Here is a 21,169-nt window from a genome sequence, read left to right on the forward strand (position 1 = left end):
CCACGGATTTGGAATAAACTTCCAGAAAACTGTAAAACAGCTGAAACACTGGGTGCCTTTAAATCTCAACTTAAAATCCACCTGTTTAGAGTTGCTTATGGCTAAATTAGGATTAGAGTGCAGGTTTTGATGTCTTCGATGTTTTTAATGTTTTTATCTTTACTTTTTATCTATTTATTAGTTTCTTTTTATTTCTCTTTCTCACTGTCTACGTTTTAATGATGTAAAGCCCCTGGAAAACGTCCCAGTTAAACGACGTTTAACTAAAGTCCTACAGGGTTTAGAGTCCCAGTTGACGGCGTTTCAACTAAAAACCTAGAGGTTGGAGTCCTTGTCAAACAGTGTTTTTGACTAAAGTCCCAGAGGGTTTGAGTCCCAGTTAAACGACGTTTAACTGAAGTCCTAAAAGGGGTTTTAATGTTTTTATCTGTTTTAATCTTTTTCAAAATCTCTTTCACACTGTTTATTCTGTCACATGCTGTTTGCATTTTAATTATGTAAAGCACTTTGAAATGCCTTGCTGCTGAAATGTGCTATACAAATAAAATTTGATCGATTGATTGATTAAAAAACACTGCAGGTAGAGTTGGGTAATGTTATTACCCAACTCTACCTGCAGCCTACATTAACAAAATATATATTCTGCTCATATAAGAAGACATACAAAGATCTATATTTAAATGTGAATGTTTTGCGACAGCATAAGCCGTTATCATTTTAAAGCAAGATGAGACATAATTTGAGATCATCATTTAATTCGTTCCACAATTCAAGGCCAATAACTGAAACACAAACCTTTAGCATTTTCAGGTTTCTCCTATTTTTTCTGGCTTCATTCTGCAGATCTACTGTTAAGTTAAAGGAAGCGGCAACTAAACTCTGCTTGTCTAATTGTCTCATTGGGTTTGGTTCTGTTGAGTTTTGTGAACCAGACTGAGAGTCGTACATCAGGCGTGAACACCTCCACATGTGGACTCTCTGGTCCTGTTTGGTCGCGCCTCATGTTTCCCTAAGCAAATGAAGCCGGGTCACATTGTGGGCCAAGCCGAACAAACAAAGCAGAGAAACTAAATTTCTCAGAATCTGAGGCTTTAAAGGAGAACGACTCCGGTTTCAGATGCTTCCAGGGTTTCTACAGCCTGGAAAATCCTGGAAAATTATGGAGTAAGAAGAAAATAGAAAATGGAAAAACGATTGGCTTTCACACCCTGCTATCCATCCATCCATCCATCCATCCATCCTCCATCCATCCATCTGACTTTCCTTCCATCCATCTATCTGTCCATCCATCGTTTCTGGTCCTTTGGATGCTGATCAGTCCGTCTGATGGACAAACGGTGATGAAATAATGAAACCAACGATTTTCACCATCTGACCGATTAATTAAACTTTCCTGTTTTTTGCAGAAATGTTAAAATCTCTCTGCCTTCAGTACGGTGGTTCTTTAGCTGCAAAGCCAAGCTGTGAAGGATTTACATAATAAAAACAAATTTAAGGGTGTCCACACGTAAGCAACCAGCCGGTTTGTTTATTTTTCAGCTGAACTGAACAGGATGTGTGTCACATTATATTTTTAATTTCAATGTTTTTCATTCAGTTTGTGTTGTTTTGCTGCAGGCTCAACCACCTGAACTACCGATGCGTCCCCCGTCACTAGAAGACAAGAAGCCTCTGCAGAAGCTACCGGGCCCGGCCGTCAACCTATCAGAGCTACAAAACAAAAAGAGCGAACTACGATGGGTCACCAAGGAGTAACATGTAGGTTCACCTGGGGATTCACTCAATTAACAATAAAAACTGAAATCTAATATACCAACAAGAGCTGAAAGTGTCAGCTTGATCATTTTTGAAGATGGATGGTTGAAAAGAAAAAAGCTAAAGGTATTTACAGGTGGGATTGTCGATTTTCATATTGTATCAAAACTGTTTTTGGCTGTACACTGCAAAACAACTAAATCTTACCAAGTAATTTTGGTCTAGTTTCTAGTCTGAATATCTTAGTACACCTGAAGTAAGACAAAAGTAGCTTAAATAAGTTTTCAGCAAGAAATAGGAGGTTATTTTAGGTCAAAATTTACTTAATATTCATTAAAAATAATTTTTTTCCCTATGTTATAAGATAAATAATCTGCCAAGAAAACAAGTAGTAACTAAGATGTTTGTAATAGAAACTAGAAAAGACATAAAAAAACCAAATGAGTTTACATTACATAACTGAGGAACAAACATTGTTAAAAATATAAGACAAACGTACAAAAGCACATTTATTTTTCCATTCAATGTTGTTGTTTTCAGAGTTGCTCAGTGCAGACAGATCACAGTGAAAGTGTCCAGAAATAAAACTGATGCAAATAAGAACCAAAGCACAGAAAGGAAGGATAGAGGGTGATTTATAAGCCATGCCACTCCCTCGTTGTGAGGGATGCAAATTCAGTCTGAGTGAAAGAAAATAGTTAATTTTCCAACAAAAACGCAGCTGTGTTTTAACGTGCAGAAGGAAGCTGTTTGGAAATACAGCAAAAAGTCCAGAGCAGACTAAAACTAAAAACAATTCAGCCGTCTAGACAAAACTATTAACTGTGTCTTTTATTCATTTAGATAATATTTAACTTAAGAAAAAATATAGTTTGAGTTAAAAAATGCTAATTTTAGTTCTTAAAGGTAGAAATATTTAAAATCTTTACTGTCAAAGGTAAATATAGTTACTGGTAATTCTCTCAGTTCGCCACAGGGGGTCACTGTCGGCCACTCTTATTTCCATTGGGTCAAGCTGAGCTATTGTTGATGTGTGTGAGTGTGTGTGTTTGTGAGTGTGTGTGTGTGGGCTGGGAGGGTTGAGTCAGGCACTATATTTGTATTTTGTAGCATTACTAGTGTGTGTTTTAGGAGTGTGAGCAGTGTGGAGCGGTCTGTGCTGTGACTTTGTCAGCAGGACACAGAAACCGCGGCACATAAACAGCGAGACCGCTCCACCCTGTCAGAGGAACGCAGCAGGAACCGTCCGATAATGAAGCGAAACCAGCACTAAAAACAACACGTTCATCCGTTTAATCGGATCTGTCGCTTTTCTTAAAAACAGGAAAAACACAAACCTCATTATTCTTATTAATGGGAATTTGGGTTTGGCAAGTTTTTAAAAATAAACATTATTAATCAAAGAAGTTCAACTTAAAAATAATGTAAATATGTATCACAAAATATGGGTTTTGATGTCAGTTGATGTTGATATTTAGTGATTATTTTTTTGTTTTAAAAACTTGAAATCCTGACAAACTAGTGATCTTTCCTGTTTTATTGAAGGTTGTCCTCTCCAGCTGTTGTAATTTTCTATTGTCTCTCCATATGGCTTATTTTTATTTTTAATCAGTTATGAGGGATGTCTAAACCTTAAACTGCTGCTGCGCAAGTTACTCAAGGGGTTGTTGCTAGGTAACCATAGAATGAGTGAGTTGCTAGGTAACCATAGAATGAGTGAGTTGATTCCACCAAACGCTTGCTTGGCTAGCTGTCAAAGGTTGAACAGCTAAAGCCTTTGCTATGCCTACATCTCCCAGAATGCTGTGCAGTTCTAGATCAGAGTTGAGTGAAATTATTGAATATTCTGTCAGACATATTATCTATTGATATTGATCACAATATGTGTTATTGATATATTGTCCAGCTCTAAGTTGTTGTAACTCAACAGCTACTAAAAAGTTTAGCGAATGCAGAGATGGGAGGGTTGAGTGCCTGTCGCTTTAATTGATACTAACCAATAGAAGCACGTCTTACATTGTTCCTTTTTAAGCCCCGCCCACATAGCTCCTGTTCTCAACACTCAAATTTCTTTGAGTTCAACCAAAAACAGTTGAAATCAAAAGATATGAGAATCAGAACCAAACATTTCTGACAAGCGCAACAATTTCTTTGTTTTTCACTTCTTGAGAAAAATATAAACAATTCAGATTAAAAACAGAAGGTTTTGTAGAAAATTTTCATTTTGTCCGATAAAATAATTTTAATGAAAAACAAAAACATAGATCTTTGTATGGAAAACTAGTTTCAAAAATAAAATATTTCATTATAATGCTAAAGGTGTTGATCAGAATTTCATTTTTGATTTGAATCACTTTTTGTTTGAATGTTTAAAAAAGTTAAATTTCCCTCCATATTGATTTGGGATTACTGAGTTACTTTTTGACATCTTCTTGGCCTGTTTCATGTTTTCAGATAAGTGATTTTTGCAAGAGTAAAATACCATTGTTATCTGAAAACTGTATTGTATTTTTAACCCAAATTATCAGATATTAATATTAAAATTTTATTTTTTGATCTGAAACTTTTACATGCAACAAAAGCAAAGGATCTTTACGAGATAAATAGTTTTTTGTATATCAATTTTCTTGCCATTAATCCACTTGAGCTGGAGATGTTTTCTCGTTGCAAAGTCTCTTGTTGACAAGGAAAATAACAATAATGTTACAATCAATGTATGAAAAAAAAATTAGAAAATGTAAATACATTTTTCTCTTTAAGATCTGGATAATTTGATTCCTGCCGTTTCGTTGATAGCTGCCAAATAAAATCCCTCACTGCAGATTTTCTCTTTTCTCCTGCAGGAAACTGAGCTGAGGAAGACGGACGATAATCTCCACAAACTGACTTTCCCTCTGCTGTGAAAGAGTAGAAACACTGCAGCTACAAGATATCAGAGGAACCCCAGCAACCTGTCTAAATTTACCTCTAGAAACTTTCACTAATTTGATATTTCAGATTAAAATACACATTTAAGCTAATTTATATTTTAAAAAAGTAGAAATTTTCTGTTTGGACTCACTGAATAAGATGAGAGGTGTTAGCCATTATTTAAGTATTTTAGGGTTTGTTTAGCTTATTAGTTTAGAATGAAACACATTTAAAGAATACTCCTTTATCCCAAAACAAAATTAATTAACATTGTAGCAGTTAAATTTTAGACACTTTTGCTCTTTAGCGCCGCATTAGTTGTGTTGAGTAGTCAGAAACTCCAGTAAGAGTAGCGCTACTTCAGCATATTTTTACTCAAGCAAAAGTAAAAAGTTCAAGAAATTACTCAAAAGTATTTAGTAAAAACAGTTACAAGTAACTATATTTTAAAATGATTTCATCAGACAACATAGTAATAAAATAATTCAGACAAGAGAAACACTTTCAAATATATATTTATATTTTCAATACAAATTCATGAAACTAATACTTAAAGCAGGTAATATATACTGTATATGTAAGAACGTTATTTTTGGTGTTTATTGTATTTTATTGATCAAACGTCTCAGCAGGTAGCAAATAATATTAGGACAACAAAGCTTGTCTATTAACAAGAGGTCTCACTTCAACATAAACTGTAGGCGTGTCCAATTTTGGTTAAGACATGTTTATTCTTCATTCAGTGAAGTTATTTGCAGTGAGTAGAGTTTATTCGAATAGTAATATTACTGAAGTAAAACTAAGCAGTTCATCTACTCCTAAACTTTAACTGGCCTGTGATTAAATATTTCTACTGTATCAACTGAAGGGTTGGTTGCTTGGGGATTGGAGGTAAATATTACTTATATTTTTGTTGATGTTTTTGTGTTTTCCAGAAAATTAATATTATCACAGTAAAACCTATAAAAAAACAACAGACCCATTTTGTCATTTCCTGTTAAGCTAAAAGATAAAAAAATAATATGTTGGTTGGTTTTTCTACACCAAAACATCTGTTACTGAGTGGAAATCAAATAAATGTAGCTAAATTTCATTTTATACACTGGTGTAGATTTTCAGTGGTTGAATAAAAAGCAACAGGACTTTAGTCAACAATCACACCAATCGACCGGTAGCATCAGTAATCGGATATAATGACGAATGATTGCTCTGACCGTAACTTACTCCGGTACTTCCTGCTTATGTTCAGAACTGAAGAAACCTTCTGGATGAGAAGGGAAAAATCTAGTTGCCCTTTATTTGAGGATGTATCTTTATTGTCTGTTTTATTTTTATTTTTGAGTGTTACCATATTTTTGAAATTTTGGGTTTGTCAATGACAACCGTGGGATGGGTTGTAATAAAATAAAGTGATGACACTTTTGGTTCCAACTGTGAAACAAAGAGATTAATGGAAACGCGCCAATTTAGAAAAAACTCACATTTTCAATAAAATGTTTTTGCCCAGGATGAGGCAGTTTCTCAGCTGTATCGAAATTAGTGTATTTTGCTAAACTGCAATGGAAACACTTTTTTTTTGAGTCATGATCAAATATCAGATGTTACTACTGGTGGAAATGACAAAGAAGACGACAGGAAGTGGTAGAAGGAAGATGGTGTGACAATTTTTAATAATCTATTGCTTGAACAAAGTTATCCACGTGTGAATTTTATTGCATTTTTTTATTTAATGGAAGCACTATAATTCTGAAATTGTGTTTTTTGACATTCATAGAATATCAACAATGTTTTGCGCAGCTTTTTCTGCTAATATGGATTCTTCCTTAGGGTTAAGGTCTATATTTTTTGTTAATCTGCATTGGATTTGAAGAATTTTCCAAGGAAGCTATGATAAATTATCTTTACCAGGAAATCCTTGATCTACTCTGAGGTCTAAAACATCTTTACAATACGTTTTGCAGATGACAATCGTAGTAAAGCTAAAAACCTGGTTCATTCCGAGTTATTTTCCCCAATCCTTCGATGTGAATCCAGACTCCTTAGGGAGGAAACCAATTTCAGCCACTTGTATTTCCAATCTCTATGTTTCAGTCACATTTTGGCTCAAGGGCTTAGGTGAGAAATGGAGTGTCAATCAAATAGTAAAGTTAAAGATTTGACTTTAAGGCCGGTTTTCTCTTCAACATTATATCTCTTAGGCTTTGTACAGCCATTTTCTGTGGACAATCATGAAAAACATGTTGAAAATGAGGGACATATATGTCTTTTAACAATTTCCAGCGTTATTTAGATGCCAGGTAACTTCTTAAAGTCGACTTCTTTTCAACTTTTCAACCTTTCACCACATATGGATCTGTTTTAGACCAGTGATCCCTAAAGATCACTCATTATCCTCCATAGTTTAGAGGTGATTCAAATAAATCCACTTTCCATCTAATAAGATGACAGCTATTTAAATCTTTTGTATGGCAACATTAAAACCTGTAAAACATCCTGGACAGAACAGTGACCCAGAAAGTGAACAAACACTGAAGTCTTGCCTGTCGGGTTTCTGCTGAGCACCGCCATTTTGAATGTCAAGAGCTGCTCATTCAACGCTGGTTTTGCAATGTGACATTTCTAATTTTGGAAGTCCGTCAGCAAATGGGTGCTGAAGGAGATGAGATCAGGTATGATTTCAGTACAATAAGTAGCATTAGCAACACTGAAGGGCCCAGAAAGAACCATTTTCCTGTAGTTGGTTCAGATCGAGGCAGGTCAGGTTTCAGCCATTGTAAATTGGTAAAAATATGTAGGGAAATGGCATTTTTAAATAACATATTACAGAACTTAGAAATTTTAATTACTTTGTGTTGTTACTTAAATTTTTTAGTGTTGGGGAAATTGAAATGTAATCTGTGTAAGTCCAAAAAATGTTAGAAAAACACATAGGTTTTCATAGTGTATCCCAACTTTTCCACATTTGTATATGGATATTGAATAAAAGTGGGTCGAGAACACTGCCTTAAGGGAACTCCATGTGTAATTTCTGTTCATTCATTTTTATATTTGCCAGGTGGCACAAAGTTTTGATCTGGCAAATAAGATGTGAGCCATTCAAACATATTTCCGGTGTCAAAAGCAGCACTGAGATCAATTAAAAACAAGACAAGATTTTATTGCTTTGCTAAAATGTACACTAATAAACCAATCTCTCACTCCAGCTGCAGAAGAGTTAATAAACCTTTAAAAGAGGCTCAAAGGTGCAGGATCTAGAAGTCAACCTAAAACAAACTTTTTCAATCTTCTGTTTGATGAAAGATTACAAAGGCGTAAAAATTGTCTTAGTTTTATTAGCCTCGAAATTATCTTTCTGCTTCATTCTCATTTCCTTCAGTTCTCTGTCTGGGATTTCTTCCATTGAACTCAATTTCTCCATTTGTTTACAGTGCAGGTCATTTCCGTCAAGTCTCATCGAGCTAGCGCATTACATGTGGTCACGGCTAAACGTTAGCGACCGGGTAAAATCAGATCCAATTGTTTAAAATTTCAACAGAGTTTACACCTTCAGCTAGCAATAGCTAACGGTCAAGAACAAACTGCATTACTGATTTAGTGTTTACAGTTTTTAATCGTCTCATCATGTTTAGGTTTTTAAACCAAATACCCCAACAGTAAGTAGCAGCTTTAGTTTTTCAAATAATTTTGCTGCTTTCCTAAACATATAATCTTGCCAGCAGATTTGTTGAACAGTTTCTGGTATGAAAAACATCCAGAAATAGGATGATTGACTGTGAAAGTAATACTGTGAAGATCACACATTAAAAACTGATTTAATCTTGGCTGAGACATTTAATCCTCTCAGGTGGGTGTTAAGGAGATTGACATAGCAAAGATGTGAGATTGGTTACCTCAAGGCTAAATCATTTAATTCCTGAAGTTTTTCTGAGCCCTGCCAAAGCATAAAATCTGTCTCCTGTTATTATTCTTTATTTTTTTCTGTATTCTCTTAGGTGGAGGTGTCAACATTAGCAAACACACATACCCCCAGAAATTACAGCACAAATCCATCACCAAATCACGTGTCTCTTTGCACATAGATAAACGCTCACATGTAGCAGCTGCAGCTAAGATTAGATGCCCATCAGGTCAAGGAGGAATAGTCACCCAAACAAACACTCCCGACACCGAGCGCCAAAGATTAAAAACTCTTTGCAGCTTATAAAAGATAAAAAGGAACATGGTTTTCACTTCAACGAGAAAGCAATGTACTGGACTTTGAAGAATATACTACGACGCCAACAAAAACATGCAAACTCATTTGCTGGGGTATCAAAATTCACATTTAAATGTCTCTCAGCATGTCGTGTTTTCATGGTTGAGCCCTGACAGTAGCTGAACATTAATCAGATACATCCATAAACATGATGGGAAGCTTGTAGGCGCGCTGTTTTTCCCTCCTGCTCCCTCTCTTCTGCTGCATAAAAATAATACAGTGACATCCATCTTGTGGCTGTGAAACTCTGCAGGTCAGAGGGAGGTTAAATGCCTCCCCAAAGGGGACAGGATTACCCTGATACCAACAGCAACGGGCTACTTCTAACACCTCAGAGGAAAACCCTCACATTTAGTGATGTGGAAAAGTTTTAAAACATCCCAGATCAAGCTAAACTCAATTTCAAAAACTCTTGGACAGAGTTTGTGCAAAGTTTATTTTACTCATCAAAATTAGTGAAGAATGGTAGGGTTATCATAGTTTCTTATACTTTAGTTTCGTTATTGTGACTTTTTGTCCAATTTGGTTAGTTTTAAATAGTTTTTAGAGTCTGATAGTTTTTAATACTTAATAGCTAAATCTTGCTTAGTTATAAGTAGTAATTTTAGTTTTTTCCTATTTTTGATAACTTTCAGGTGCAGAATTCAAAAAGTCAAAGTATTGTATTGTGATTATGTCTACAATGATTTGGTAATGGATACTCAACAGAAGAAAACAATTTCAAAAACATATAAAAATATTGTTGAACAACCAACGAACTGGCGTTTTTTTCCCAACTTTTACTGTCGCCATTTTGTGGACTAGTTTAATTTGCTGGCAGCCAATGTCAGCTGCTTATGTGGGATACAAAATTCATAAACACAAAAACAAATTATATTATTAACACTAAAACTAATTAGAATTGTGCGTTTCAAAACAAACTAAAACAGAACTAAACCTGAAAGTTTCTCCATCTTTAATAGTTTCTACTAATGGCTCTTTTGGAATCACCTTGATTCAGATGAAATTACCGTTTCTGTCGTCATACATTAGCATCTCTTAAAATGTTCTGCTGGTAAAGTTTCAAGAGATCAAAATTCTGGATTGTATCAATAAAATCCAGTTTAAAAGATTAGAGTCCAGCTTTCATAGTATTGTCCTTCCAGATGAATCCTCTAAGCTGTTTCTATTCCTGACAGAAAGGTGCTTTATCAACCGTGCCCATCAGATTCCTGGACGCCTTGACTGCAGCAGCTGTATTTACAGATGACTTCATCCACAGAGATAGACACTCAAACCCCAATCTGGCTCCCTGTCCGTCCAACTCTGTTGGATAACACAATGTTTGTTTGTTGGTTGATATTAAATTGAAGGCATGCGCCTGGGGGATACTCCCTAGAGGACTCGGAGTAAAGGGCAGCTGACAAACACAAAGCCAACAGCGCCAGTGTCCCAGACATAGACAAGAGCGCCAAGTCTCAGTGCCAAAGAGGGACGGGTCACAGGGCTGTGTTGATGTGTATGTGCAGGGGGCTGTCATGACCTCCCTATCATGGTGTCGGATAACAGCTTCTGCAGACAGAAGAGGACTAAAACACAGATGGAGTGAGCTCAACTGAGGACACTCTCTTCCAGTCTTCTTTCATGCAACACATCAGCAAAAAAACTGTTGTCCTTTCTTCTTCTTGACAGAACTTATGCATGGATACCTACTCACTCCTCTACAGTTCCTCACACAGAACCGGACTCCTCTCTGGCTTCCAGCGTTTGCGGGATCAGAAGAAGATGTGCGATGTCGTCCTGGAAGCAGGCGGTGTTTCCTTCCCATGTCATCGCAGTCTGTTAGCGAGCTCCAGTGACTACTTCTGGGCCCTTTTTGGAGAGACAACTGCAGAGAGATCAGCAGACTCCATCAGACTCCCGGCGCTGACGCCTGAGGGTCTGGAAGCCATTTTGGATTTCTTGTACTCAGGGTGGTTGAGCATTTCTTCCTCCACACTTCCTGTTGTTGTGGAAGCAGCCCGGTACCTCCAGGTGGAGGCGGCGCTGTCAATATGCGAGCGATTTATGGCGGATGGCTTAACTGCTGATAATTGCTGCTACTATGCCAATCTGGCTGAGCAACACTTCCTCCTGAATGCACTTGAGGCTGCAAATCAAACCATTGCCAAGAAGATGTCGGTTCTGCTGCAGAAAAGCAGGGTTGTTCTCCTTGGGTTGAACTTTCCGTCGCTGATGGCAGTGCTAGATGCAGACAAGATACCTGGGGTCAAGGAAGTGGATCTCATAAGACTTTCTCTAGACTGGCTGGATGAAAATGGGCCCCTTCCACTGCTAAAGTCAAACCTTCTACTGAGTCGTCTACGCTTCGGATTGGTTGCGCCTTCAGAGCTTTCTGGCCTTTGCCATGGAAATAGGGCCATGGCCACTCCTCTGATCAGAAGTCAGCTGACTCGGGCTCTTGAGTACCATCATATGGGTTCAGCTCAGCCAACAGCACAAAGCAGGCAGTCGACCCTTAGAGGATCACCCAATCATGTGCTTCTTGTTGGTGGTGGGGTTAGCCCTGATTGGCCAGAGCAACAGGTGCTGGCGTTCGACACCTGTAGCAGGAAGTTTTCATCGCCAGGTTTTGCTCTACCTCTGAGACTCAGAAATGCCTGCGTCTGTTCAGTGGGAGGTTTTCTCTTCGTGATTGGCGGTGAAGACATGAAAAATAGCGATGAGAAGTCTGTCACTGTGTCGACCTCAAGCCAAGTCTGGAGGTACGATCCACGCTTCAACCACTGGAAGCAGATGGAGTCCATGCTGGAGAGGCGGGTGCAGTTCACCCTCTGCGTGGTGGAGGACGTCATTTATGCTATTGGGGGACGACAGTCGCATCCGAACTCCATGACGTACATTTCCTTAGCTTATGTTGAGTATTACGACATGGCTTCAGGAGCGTGGAGGAGAGCTGCAGCGATGCCTTACCCTCTTCACGGCCACGCATCTACCGTGCTTGACAAGAGTATCTATGTGACAGGAGGACTCCCTGCCCACCAGGGCCGCATCCATGTTAGTAACCAGGATGTAAACAGGGAAATAAGTAGTGAATGCATCTCTTGGGACCTGAAGCCCACAGTCTGGGAAAAGAGGGCATCCATGTCCATCCCAAGGTTTGGTCATAGATTGGCAACCGCCCACGGTTACATTTACGCCCTGCTGGGGATGTACGAGCAGTTTTGTGACATTGAACGGTACGACCCGCAGTCGAACCACTGGACCCGCCTCAAACCACTCGCAAACGGCTTGTTCAACTACGGGATGTTAACCATGGCAGGTGGGAATCTGCTGGTATTCGGCGGGAGGAGGTGGAGCGACGGACAGCAGGTGACTGTAAGGAACGTGCTGGAGTATGATACGAAGAAAGATCAGTGGAGAGAAATCGCCCAGCTCCCAAGACCTCTGACTGGCACTGAGTGCACTCTGCTGCCTCTGCCGGACTAATAGACCCAACCTTAACATCTATAAGAAAAGTATCACCTTCAGAATAACTGTTGAATTATCTCGTTCAATTGCCATGAAGAGAAATAAAAAGCTGTTGCTGAAAGCTTTAATGCCAGTGGTAGAAATGAGTTGTCCGAGATGAAAATTTGATCAACACTCAACACATTTACTTTCCACCTTAAAGCTGCAGTAGGTAACAGGTCTTAGCGCTGTCAATCAAATCTGGATACTCGCTGCTAAATGTGCTAATGGCAGAGAAATAACTTACCGTAATGGGAAAACCGTTTATCCGTGGATATCTGTGTGCATGCTAACTAGCCTGCGCATTCACAACATGCTATGCTAGCTGCAGCTGAAGGTGGACAGAGGATGATTGACAGCGCTAAGACCTGCCTCCTGGCTCTGATTGTCGTTTATAGTTAGCACTGGGAAAAGGCAGGGGAACTTGATTTTTTTCAAAGATTTTTATAAAAGTTACATATTGCAGCTTTTGAATGAAATTTTTTTATAGAATTACTAGCTTTGCACATTTTTATAGATTTATTTACAGTACAGTGAAAATGTATTTATCATATTACAGATTTCTTCTGTTCTTATATTTTATTTCTCTTTAATAAATGTTGCATATAAGCAAAACAAATGCCTCAAAGATAACCTGAGTAAAACACAAAAGATAGAGGAAGCCAAAGTAGTTTGGTTAATTTTAAGGTCAATAATTGGTTATTTATTACAAAATAATAGAAAAAAAACATAACTAAGTATTTTGTGACAAAAACATCCAAAGTTACGTTTACTCATCACTTCTGATACTTTTGATAATACAATTTATTCTTGTTGTGATGTTGTCAGAGGACATGTAGATTTTATAGCTAATAAGTTGTTTTATAATAAATTAACAATGGTTTGCTGTTTTCTTTTATTGTATTTGCATTTAATGACATTGTTCAGATCAGTTCACAATAATTCCTCTCAGCCAAAATGTCAGTTTTCCTCAGCCTCGAATCTCTTTTTGATAAAAAACAGACAAATAAAAAGAGCCTCTAATCCAAATGACTAAAACTTTATTGATCCAGCCTCTTCTTCCAGCGAAACATGAAGAATGAACACATAAATAAATACCTTTTAACCATAATTTATAGATTTAACACTAAACATTCTTTACACAATGACAGTTTGCAGAAAGAAACCCTGATATAATTAAAGATATTCTTCCAAGACAGTTTACACTCTATAAATAGAGATCTATTATAGTTTTAAACACAAAACATAAAATGGATATTGTTTTGATCTACAGCAAAAACATGCTACTACAACCAACCACGGGCAGCAGCATAAAAGGAGCAAACAAACAGTGTTTGTCAGTGCAAGTTATTACATATTTATGATTGCTTTCGTAGTCTGTGAAACGTCTCAGATACATTACATCTTCTGGCAGCAGCATAGAAATAGACTAACATTTTAAATAGATCCAAGTTTTATTTCCTATGTAAATATTCCTCATATGTTTGATGCCACACGCCTAAAATAAAGCTGAAGAGTCTGAGGAAAAATCCACCCCTGGAGAATTTTATACCGTTAATAAATGATCGATATCGGGGATTCTTTAGTTATTACATCTACAGATTTATGTATTTACTGAATAAATACATATTTAAGTATTTTTTTTCAATAATGGGGATTACAAATAAAATATATTTTTCTGTTTATATTTAATTCAGTTTAATATTTCTTCAGTAATTAAGCTAAAATATGTAAGAATACATATTTAATACAGGGTTTGCATATAACAAACCCTGTATTAAATATTTTTACATTTTATCACATTACCCGACAAATTCTGATGTATTTTATTATTTTTATGTGATATTGTATTAAATCTTAAAAGGAAATTAAAATGCATGGCTTCTTTATGTGTTGGTGTGAAGTCCTGTCATTAAAAAATAAAAACAAAACAATAAAACACATTTAAATTTGTGGCTGTGATGTGATAAAATATGCAAAAGTTTAAGATGTTTGGATAATTTTTTTCAAGGCACTGCATTTCTAAATTTTCTTTATTATATATATATTTTTATATAGTAACCATTTTGTGGAAAATGAAGTTAAATACATTCAAAAAGCTTTCTTGGGTAAAACATTAATGCTTCTGAGATTTTTATGATTAACTATTTCTGTGTGGATTTTTTTTCTGTCATGTTCAGAGCAAAGATTATTTTTATCTCATATTTGATATATAACATTCTCTAAGATGTTTGCTGTAAATATTTAATGATTTAATAATGTGGGTTTCTAAGCAGATTAAGTTAAATGTTTATATTATCACTGTAAAAACACAAAATCTTACCAAGTATTTTTTTCCTAGTTTCTAGTGTAAATATCCGAGTACATTTGAAATAAGACAAAACTGACCTAAAAGTAACTTTTCAGAAAGATATGAGTCATTAATTCCTTAGGATTGATTAAAAATGACTAGTTATATTTAACTTAGAACATGAAAAAAATGTGTTGTCATAAGTGAAATAATCTGCCAATAGAACAAGTACTTTTTAAGTCAATATTAATGGATTACTGACTTAAAACAAAATCCAATTTCTTGCTGAAAAGTAACTTTTGAGTTACTATATTAAGATATTTGCTTTAGAAGTTATACTTTGTGTTTTTGCAGGATGTTTGTTGATGAATGTTCTGTTTGTTAAGCGTTGTGTTAAACTACTTTAGGGTGGATTTTTCCCTTAAATGGCTCCTGTTCCAGAAGGAGGGTGCATGCTTCAGGTCCAGCCCAGCACTATACAGATTTCTACCAAATCTGCACAAACAAAAGCCTCTAAATCTAAACAGAAATAAAAACAAGAGTTTAAAAAAAGATCTCATTGTGGTTCGCTGTGACACTCACTGTACAGTTAATAATATCAATATAATCAAGTATAAGGCTTTATGGAGTAAAAAGCGTCAACTTACTGGCTATGAGACACTGTGCACTCAGTGTAAACATGGCACAACAAGCAGGATGAGTCGAGATACATTCTGTGATTTCGCTTTTTATGAAGGTGATGGGGAGGAACCATCCACAGGAAATGATCTTCGAAGGAACAGAGCACAGAAGCTAACAGGAACTAGCACCTGTCGAGAGCTGGAGCGGCTCGAGGCGACAGGTCGCCGCTCGGCGTGAGGCGCTCCTCCGTAATCTGTGGTAGCGAACCGATCGGGAAGCGGAAACCACGAGTCAGTCCGTCACTACCGGTCCCGCCCTGCGACACTCATCTGAACAATCGAGACGGCTTAACTGTCCGCGTTTAACAGGTCAGACGTGCGTCTCGATGTAGGAGTGCGTGTGGGACAGCGACGGTGTGAGGGGCGGCGGTCCCGGGTCGGCGGGTTCGGGTTCGGGTTCAGGTTCGGGTTCGGCAACGGAGTTCTGGTCCTGAGTGAACAGGTCCTGATAGGCTCGCTTCCACTCCTGGAACTCGGCCGACGAGAGCTGCGGATTGGCCAGCAGCCTGTCAATCAGCGCGAGCTCCCCCTCCCTGTCCTATGAGGATGCAGAAACACAGGAGGGGGCGGGTCACTCTCACACTGTTGCCACGACGACAGACGCAAGACACATGGAGAGGCGACACAGACGTGACTGGAGACACTCAGGTTTGGGGAGATTTAAGTTTAAATCCAACAGATTCCTGGAAACCTAAACCTGAAGAATCAGAGAGGGCCAGTGACTACTTACATTTACTTGAGTAACTTTAAAAAAATTACATTTAGGAGTACTTTTACTTGAGTAATTTTATTATGAAGTATTTCTACTCTAACTTGAGTAAAACTTCTGGATTTTCTACCTACTGAATGAAAAGAAAACACGTTTTATCCAAAATTTCACCAGATTCAGACTCAGACCTGCTGGTTTTATTAAAAGTTTTTTACTGAGAGGAAAAATTTTCTTTTGCCTGATTTTGTTATTTTTTGTCACTTACATGAATTATTGTAATTTTGGTTCATAAAATACATACATTTCCACTTAACTTTATATTTTGATCTGTCTGATTATGTAATTTTTAAATATTAAATGATTGATAATTTGATCAGTACTTCCGTAGACTTTTTACCAAATACTTTTCACTTTTACTTGAGTAAAAACATGTTGAAGTAGTGCTATTTTTACTTGAATATAATGTTTGAACACTTTGCTCACCTCTGATTGGGAGTCCTTTAATTTATCACACAAACTGGTCTGTTAAATTATAAACTTTAAAAATTAAGGTACAGTTACAAGTTATACTTAAAGCTGCAGTATGTAACTTTAATGAAAAATAGATTTTTCTACATATTTATTGAAACTGTCACTATGTCGTGGCAGTATGGTATGACAGATAATCTGTGATAAATAATTCCTTCTCCCAGTGCTAACGGGAAACAACCAATCACAGCCAGGGGGCGGGTCTTACCGCTGTCAATCACAACCTCCTTGATCTCTGCTACGCTACAGCTAGCAAAGCCTGTTGTGAATGCTAATGCAAGTTACCGTGGCGGGTAAACAGTTTTCCTGTAAGTTAAGTTGTTTCTCAGCCATTAGCATATCAAACTGCGAGTACATGAGGATGATTGACAGCTCTAAGACCCTCCTCCTGGCTCTGATTGGCTGTTTTTGGTCGGGAGCGGTGCGTTTCTGCAGACAGCAATATGAGCTACATAAGGTAGGAGATCGATCTTTTTACAAATTATGTTTCATAAACTGTTATGATATGGTGATAGTTTTAACAAAATATATATAAAAAAATATTTTATATAAAAGTTACTTAGAGTTTTAATGCACCAAAATATTGAAAATCAGACTTTTAAAAATATTAGCAGAAAAAGCAGAATTACATTGGATTAAATGTGAGATTGTGGCAAATATTAATAAATTACTTTAAAAGAATATAAACTTGTGTAAAAAATATACACAGCTATGTTTTCTAAGCAAAATATGACATATGTACTGTCACATGTATTTAGATTTAACAGAAAAGCATAAAGGGAAGGGAATTCAAAAAAATAAACTTCTCTCTCCTTTTCCAATATGTCTGCTCCTAACAGTACAATATGTGGTGGAAACGTGATTATTTTACAATAACATCTTGTAAGAGTGCGTCTAAAATCAGTTTTACATGCAGCGCCTTCAACTTTATGCTGAACTAATTAAAAGTGGCGTTAGCATGTGGAAACTTCAGCTTGTATTGGTGTCATATTTGCGTCTTGTACAAATTTGTAGCACTGAGACCTTTAAAAAAAAAGAAAGTAACTGGGATTTACAACATTTAACGACGACAGCAGGTGTTCCCTGTAATTACTTGTATATATTTACACACACAGCCTTTTCTCTTTTTTGTTGTTCTGAAACTAATTTTGTTGTGCTTCTGTACGACGACAATAAAGGCTGATTCTGAACTCCAAGCCAGTTTTTTGAGTAAATCTGATTATTTAGAGGCAGCAGCACCAGAATACCAATCTGCAACATTTTCCCGATCTGCCTCAGAAATATTCTTCCTCTCTCCGTCTCTCATCCGTTTTGATCCACTGATTGTTGATAAGACAGAGAGCGTGTTCACATCCTTGTTGTTTCCACAGCAACCACTGCAGCAGATATATTGAAACGTCCAAACCAGCAGCTTTATGCTCTGCTGAGGGTAATAGATGCCGTCTAGCAGGGTCACTGCTACCACTACACAATGTTTTCGACCAAATGCTCCCCAAAGCTTGGTATATTCCTCCACAGACACCAGACAGGGTGCAAACACTGGTTGACTGAGACAGCCAAAGTCACAGACATCTGGAGGAGTAAACACGCCGCATCCAAGGAATAAATACAAACATTACAGGAGAGCCACTCAGGCCAGAAGCATCAACTCTGCTCAGGCAACACGAAGACACACATGGACCGATGGAAACCGAAACCAAAGAGACACGAGAGGTGAACCAGGACAGACATTTACCACAATGTGCTCATGTTTATGTGCATCATGTGTAAACAGTTTACTGTAAAACTAAAGGCTGCTGAAGTCAATAATCAAGATTTCTGTTGTGAATAAACTCAAAAAGCCAGAAGATATTAATTAAGTTATGCAAACATTTGCTACAAGAGCTGGAGAAGGTGACACTAGCGCTAAAGTTAGCTTTTATTTAAAATGTAAGGAGCTGATTCAAAATATTAACCCTGAACAAGATCATTTCCCTGCTCCCAGTTTAGTTTTTTAATGATCCTTTTAAAAATACCTTTAATTTTTTCTGCTTGGCACAGAAAGGCTTGTTAGCTGTAATGTCCTAATTCCATCAAAATGCATAAATAAATGTAGGATAAGCTGATGTGGAACAGAAAAACAAAAGAAATCTAAAAAAAAATCAGCTTTCTGGAGAGTAACAATGTGATTAGAAATGGGCTACGTTTTCTTTTATTTGTGTAAATTCATATATTGTTTATGCATTATTTGTGTTTGCTCAGAAAAAAGGCACAGACTCATGAAGCATGTAATAAAATTTACAGAAAACTAGCCCAAAACAATCTGTTTTAGTATTATTATTGTTATTATCATAGTGATGTTTCTGAGCCACTCGGCTCCTCCAGACTAGCGGCAGCAGCAATTAGCAAACACCTGGCGAGTTTGATAAGCTCATCAGACAAACTACTTCTCAGTCCAACACTTCAAGAAATGATTATAAACGGCATAAAGGAGGAGAATTGTTGTGATTATGAGCTGAAGATGGAGAGTCTGAAAGGTTAGGAGCTTCTTAAAGAGACAGAGACCTAATATCAAGGCGTCAAGTTTGGAAAAAAAATCACTTGATAATTACGTGTTACTGGAAGATTAATGTCTGAACACCAACTGTAAAGTCTTAAAAATACAAACACTAAAAAAACTAGAATAAATAAGCCTGGTGGGGGCACAAGTAAAGCCTGGTGGCCCACCAGGCTTATAATAGACTGGGGGAAACCCTGGTAACCAGTGACAGATTAAAGGCCGCCCGGCTCTTTCTGCCATGTTTATAAACAAATGATCCCTTTATGCAGCATTTTCAAAACAACTGAAGGCAACGTAGTTGTTTAGTTTTGCTATAAATTGATAAAAATCTGGTATTGGCAGGCCAGGCTTTTCAGAAATCGGTAGATAATTGCTAATTGTATTACACACTGCATGCGTCTGTGCTGCTTCAGTGTGGTGACAGTGAATCAGAGCTTCTGCAGCTGTGCTTTCTCTCCTGTCCTGTGCTCATGCTGGAGTGGACGCACCTTGAGCGTGGAGCTGAGGATGCGCAGGCGGTGCAGGCGCTCGTTGAGCTGAGGGTCCGCCGCCCGTCGGAGGAAGGACTGCCTGAACTCAGACTGGCCCTTGGCGTCTGAGCTCCGCCCCAGCGGACAGACGCCACCCTGTTCGCACGCGCGGAACAGGTCGCCCAGGGACGCGCCTTCACTGCCACCTGCAACACAGGAAGCCGACGGTAGAAGCTGAGCAGAGGAGAGACGTCAGAGACGGTTTTCTGCAGAGATTATTAACGATGACAAAGCCCTCATCTCTCTCCTGACAGCCTCAGGGACGCTCTCTGCTCTGTGGCAGGTTTATTTCCTCCTCCACGTCGGTATTTATTGTGCAATCTGTTTCTCAAACAGAGCTCACATATATCTCCTGGTTACAAAAATCACATTTATTTACTATTTCAGAACGACACCTTCCTGCTGCCGCTGGTCTTATCCAGAGCAGCGCCGTCTCATTAGGACGGAGACGGACAGCAGCAGCTGACGGTCACTTAAGAGCAAATCAGGATCTACACTGCAAAAATACAAAATATTAACAACTAATTTTGTTTTGGTTTCTAGTACAAATGTCTTACAAATGTCTTAGTACGCTTAAAATAAGAAACTACCCTAAAAGTAACTTTTCAGCAACATACTTATTTTTAGTAAATAAATCCTCAATACTGATAAAAAATTACTTGTTTTGTTGGTAGGTAAATTATAACAAGGGGAAAAGGTCTTGTTTTAAGTTAAATAACCTGTACTTTTTCAGGAAGTGGATCGGAGCATCTCTACTTTAAACACTGAAATGGAAAAATCTTTGTCTTGAAGTTTAATTAAAAATTATTTTAGAAGCTTAATTTTTATGTCTTCATAGTTTATTGATCTTCCCTCCTCATTTAAATAAAAGACCAATCCCAAATTGATACAAATATTAGAAAAACCCTGTTTTTTAAACACAAGTACTGTGAAATAACACAGTAGATGTTACTCTGTGAGACTCGTTTAAAAAGGATTACGAGACGAAGCAGCAAAGAGAGAAAGCTGGATTCATGGAGGAGCTGCAGGAATGATGCCAAATGCTGAAGACAATCAACCTGCCAAGCAGCTCAGATGATTTAAAACACTCATCTTTTACAGAGGGTTAATTAGCACTTTGGGTGATATAAAAATCAATGAGTAGCTTCCTATGAGCTGGGTGGTTTCAGCTTGTAATAACGTCATTTCTCTATTCAGCATCACAGTCCTGCAGATTTTTAATACGTCCTGAAGTTTTAAAATCAACTGTCTTGCACTGACAAAGAAAAGCAAAATGTTTCCTAAAACGCATTTGCATCCAGCTCGGTTTGGCTGGAAAGCATTTCCTCTTCCTCCAGCTCCCAATGATTTGACTCGGCTCATTATTGATTCATAAATGACTTTAATTCAACCCAGTCAATGTTTTTAATTTTAGAACATAATAAAATGTTGCTTATTTTAATTGTGCGCAGGTCTTTACAAGTCTTGTGAGTAAATATATTTAC

At 37.5% G+C, this 21,169-nt stretch overlaps 3 protein-coding genes across 6 annotated transcripts in view; 2 read left to right on the forward strand and 1 right to left on the reverse strand.

The window, feature by feature from the left end:
* smpx (small muscle protein X-linked) overlaps positions 1-4,777 on the forward strand; it is a 15,015-nt gene extending 10,238 nt beyond the window's left edge. For all 3 annotated transcript variants that reach the window (XM_007555706.2, XM_016673250.1, XM_007555707.2), the window contains 2 exons: positions 1,618-1,758; positions 4,599-4,777. In XM_007555706.2, coding sequence (XP_007555768.1) covers positions 1,618-1,755 — 138 coding nt within the window. In that variant the 3' untranslated portion in view covers positions 1,756-1,758; positions 4,599-4,777. The remainder of the gene's footprint in view (positions 1-1,617; positions 1,759-4,598) is intronic.
* Positions 1-21,169, reverse strand: part of cnksr2a (connector enhancer of kinase suppressor of Ras 2a) — a 79,985-nt gene that overhangs the window by 2,095 nt on the left and 56,721 nt on the right. The window contains exons 23-24 of one of the 2 annotated variants that reach the window (XM_007555709.2): positions 19,644-19,831; positions 15,015-15,917 (exon numbers count right to left, since the gene is read on the reverse strand). In XM_007555709.2, coding sequence (XP_007555771.1) covers positions 15,690-15,917; positions 19,644-19,831 — 416 coding nt within the window. In that variant the 3' untranslated portion in view covers positions 15,015-15,689. Of the gene's footprint in view, positions 1-15,014; positions 15,918-19,643; positions 19,832-21,169 lie in introns of those variants that run through there. The other variant, XM_016673242.1, reaches the window with a different exon arrangement.
* On the forward strand, positions 5,120-12,635 carry klhl34 (kelch-like family member 34). Its single transcript, XM_016673248.1, has one exon. The coding sequence runs from the start codon at positions 10,601-10,603 to the stop codon at positions 12,386-12,388; it is 1,788 nt and encodes a 595-aa protein (XP_016528734.1). The 5' UTR covers positions 5,120-10,600; the 3' UTR covers positions 12,389-12,635.

This window comes from Poecilia formosa, unplaced genomic scaffold, assembly GCF_000485575.1.
Source record: "Poecilia formosa unplaced genomic scaffold, Poecilia_formosa-5.1.2 Scaffold72, whole genome shotgun sequence".
NCBI lineage: Eukaryota > Metazoa > Chordata > Actinopteri > Cyprinodontiformes > Poeciliidae > Poecilia > Poecilia formosa.

Bases quoted from the DNA above. Each gene is read 5' to 3' on its own strand.
- klhl34 (XM_016673248.1), top strand. From the start codon at position 10,601: ATGGATACCTACTCACTCCTCTACAGTTCCTCACACAGAACCGGACTC.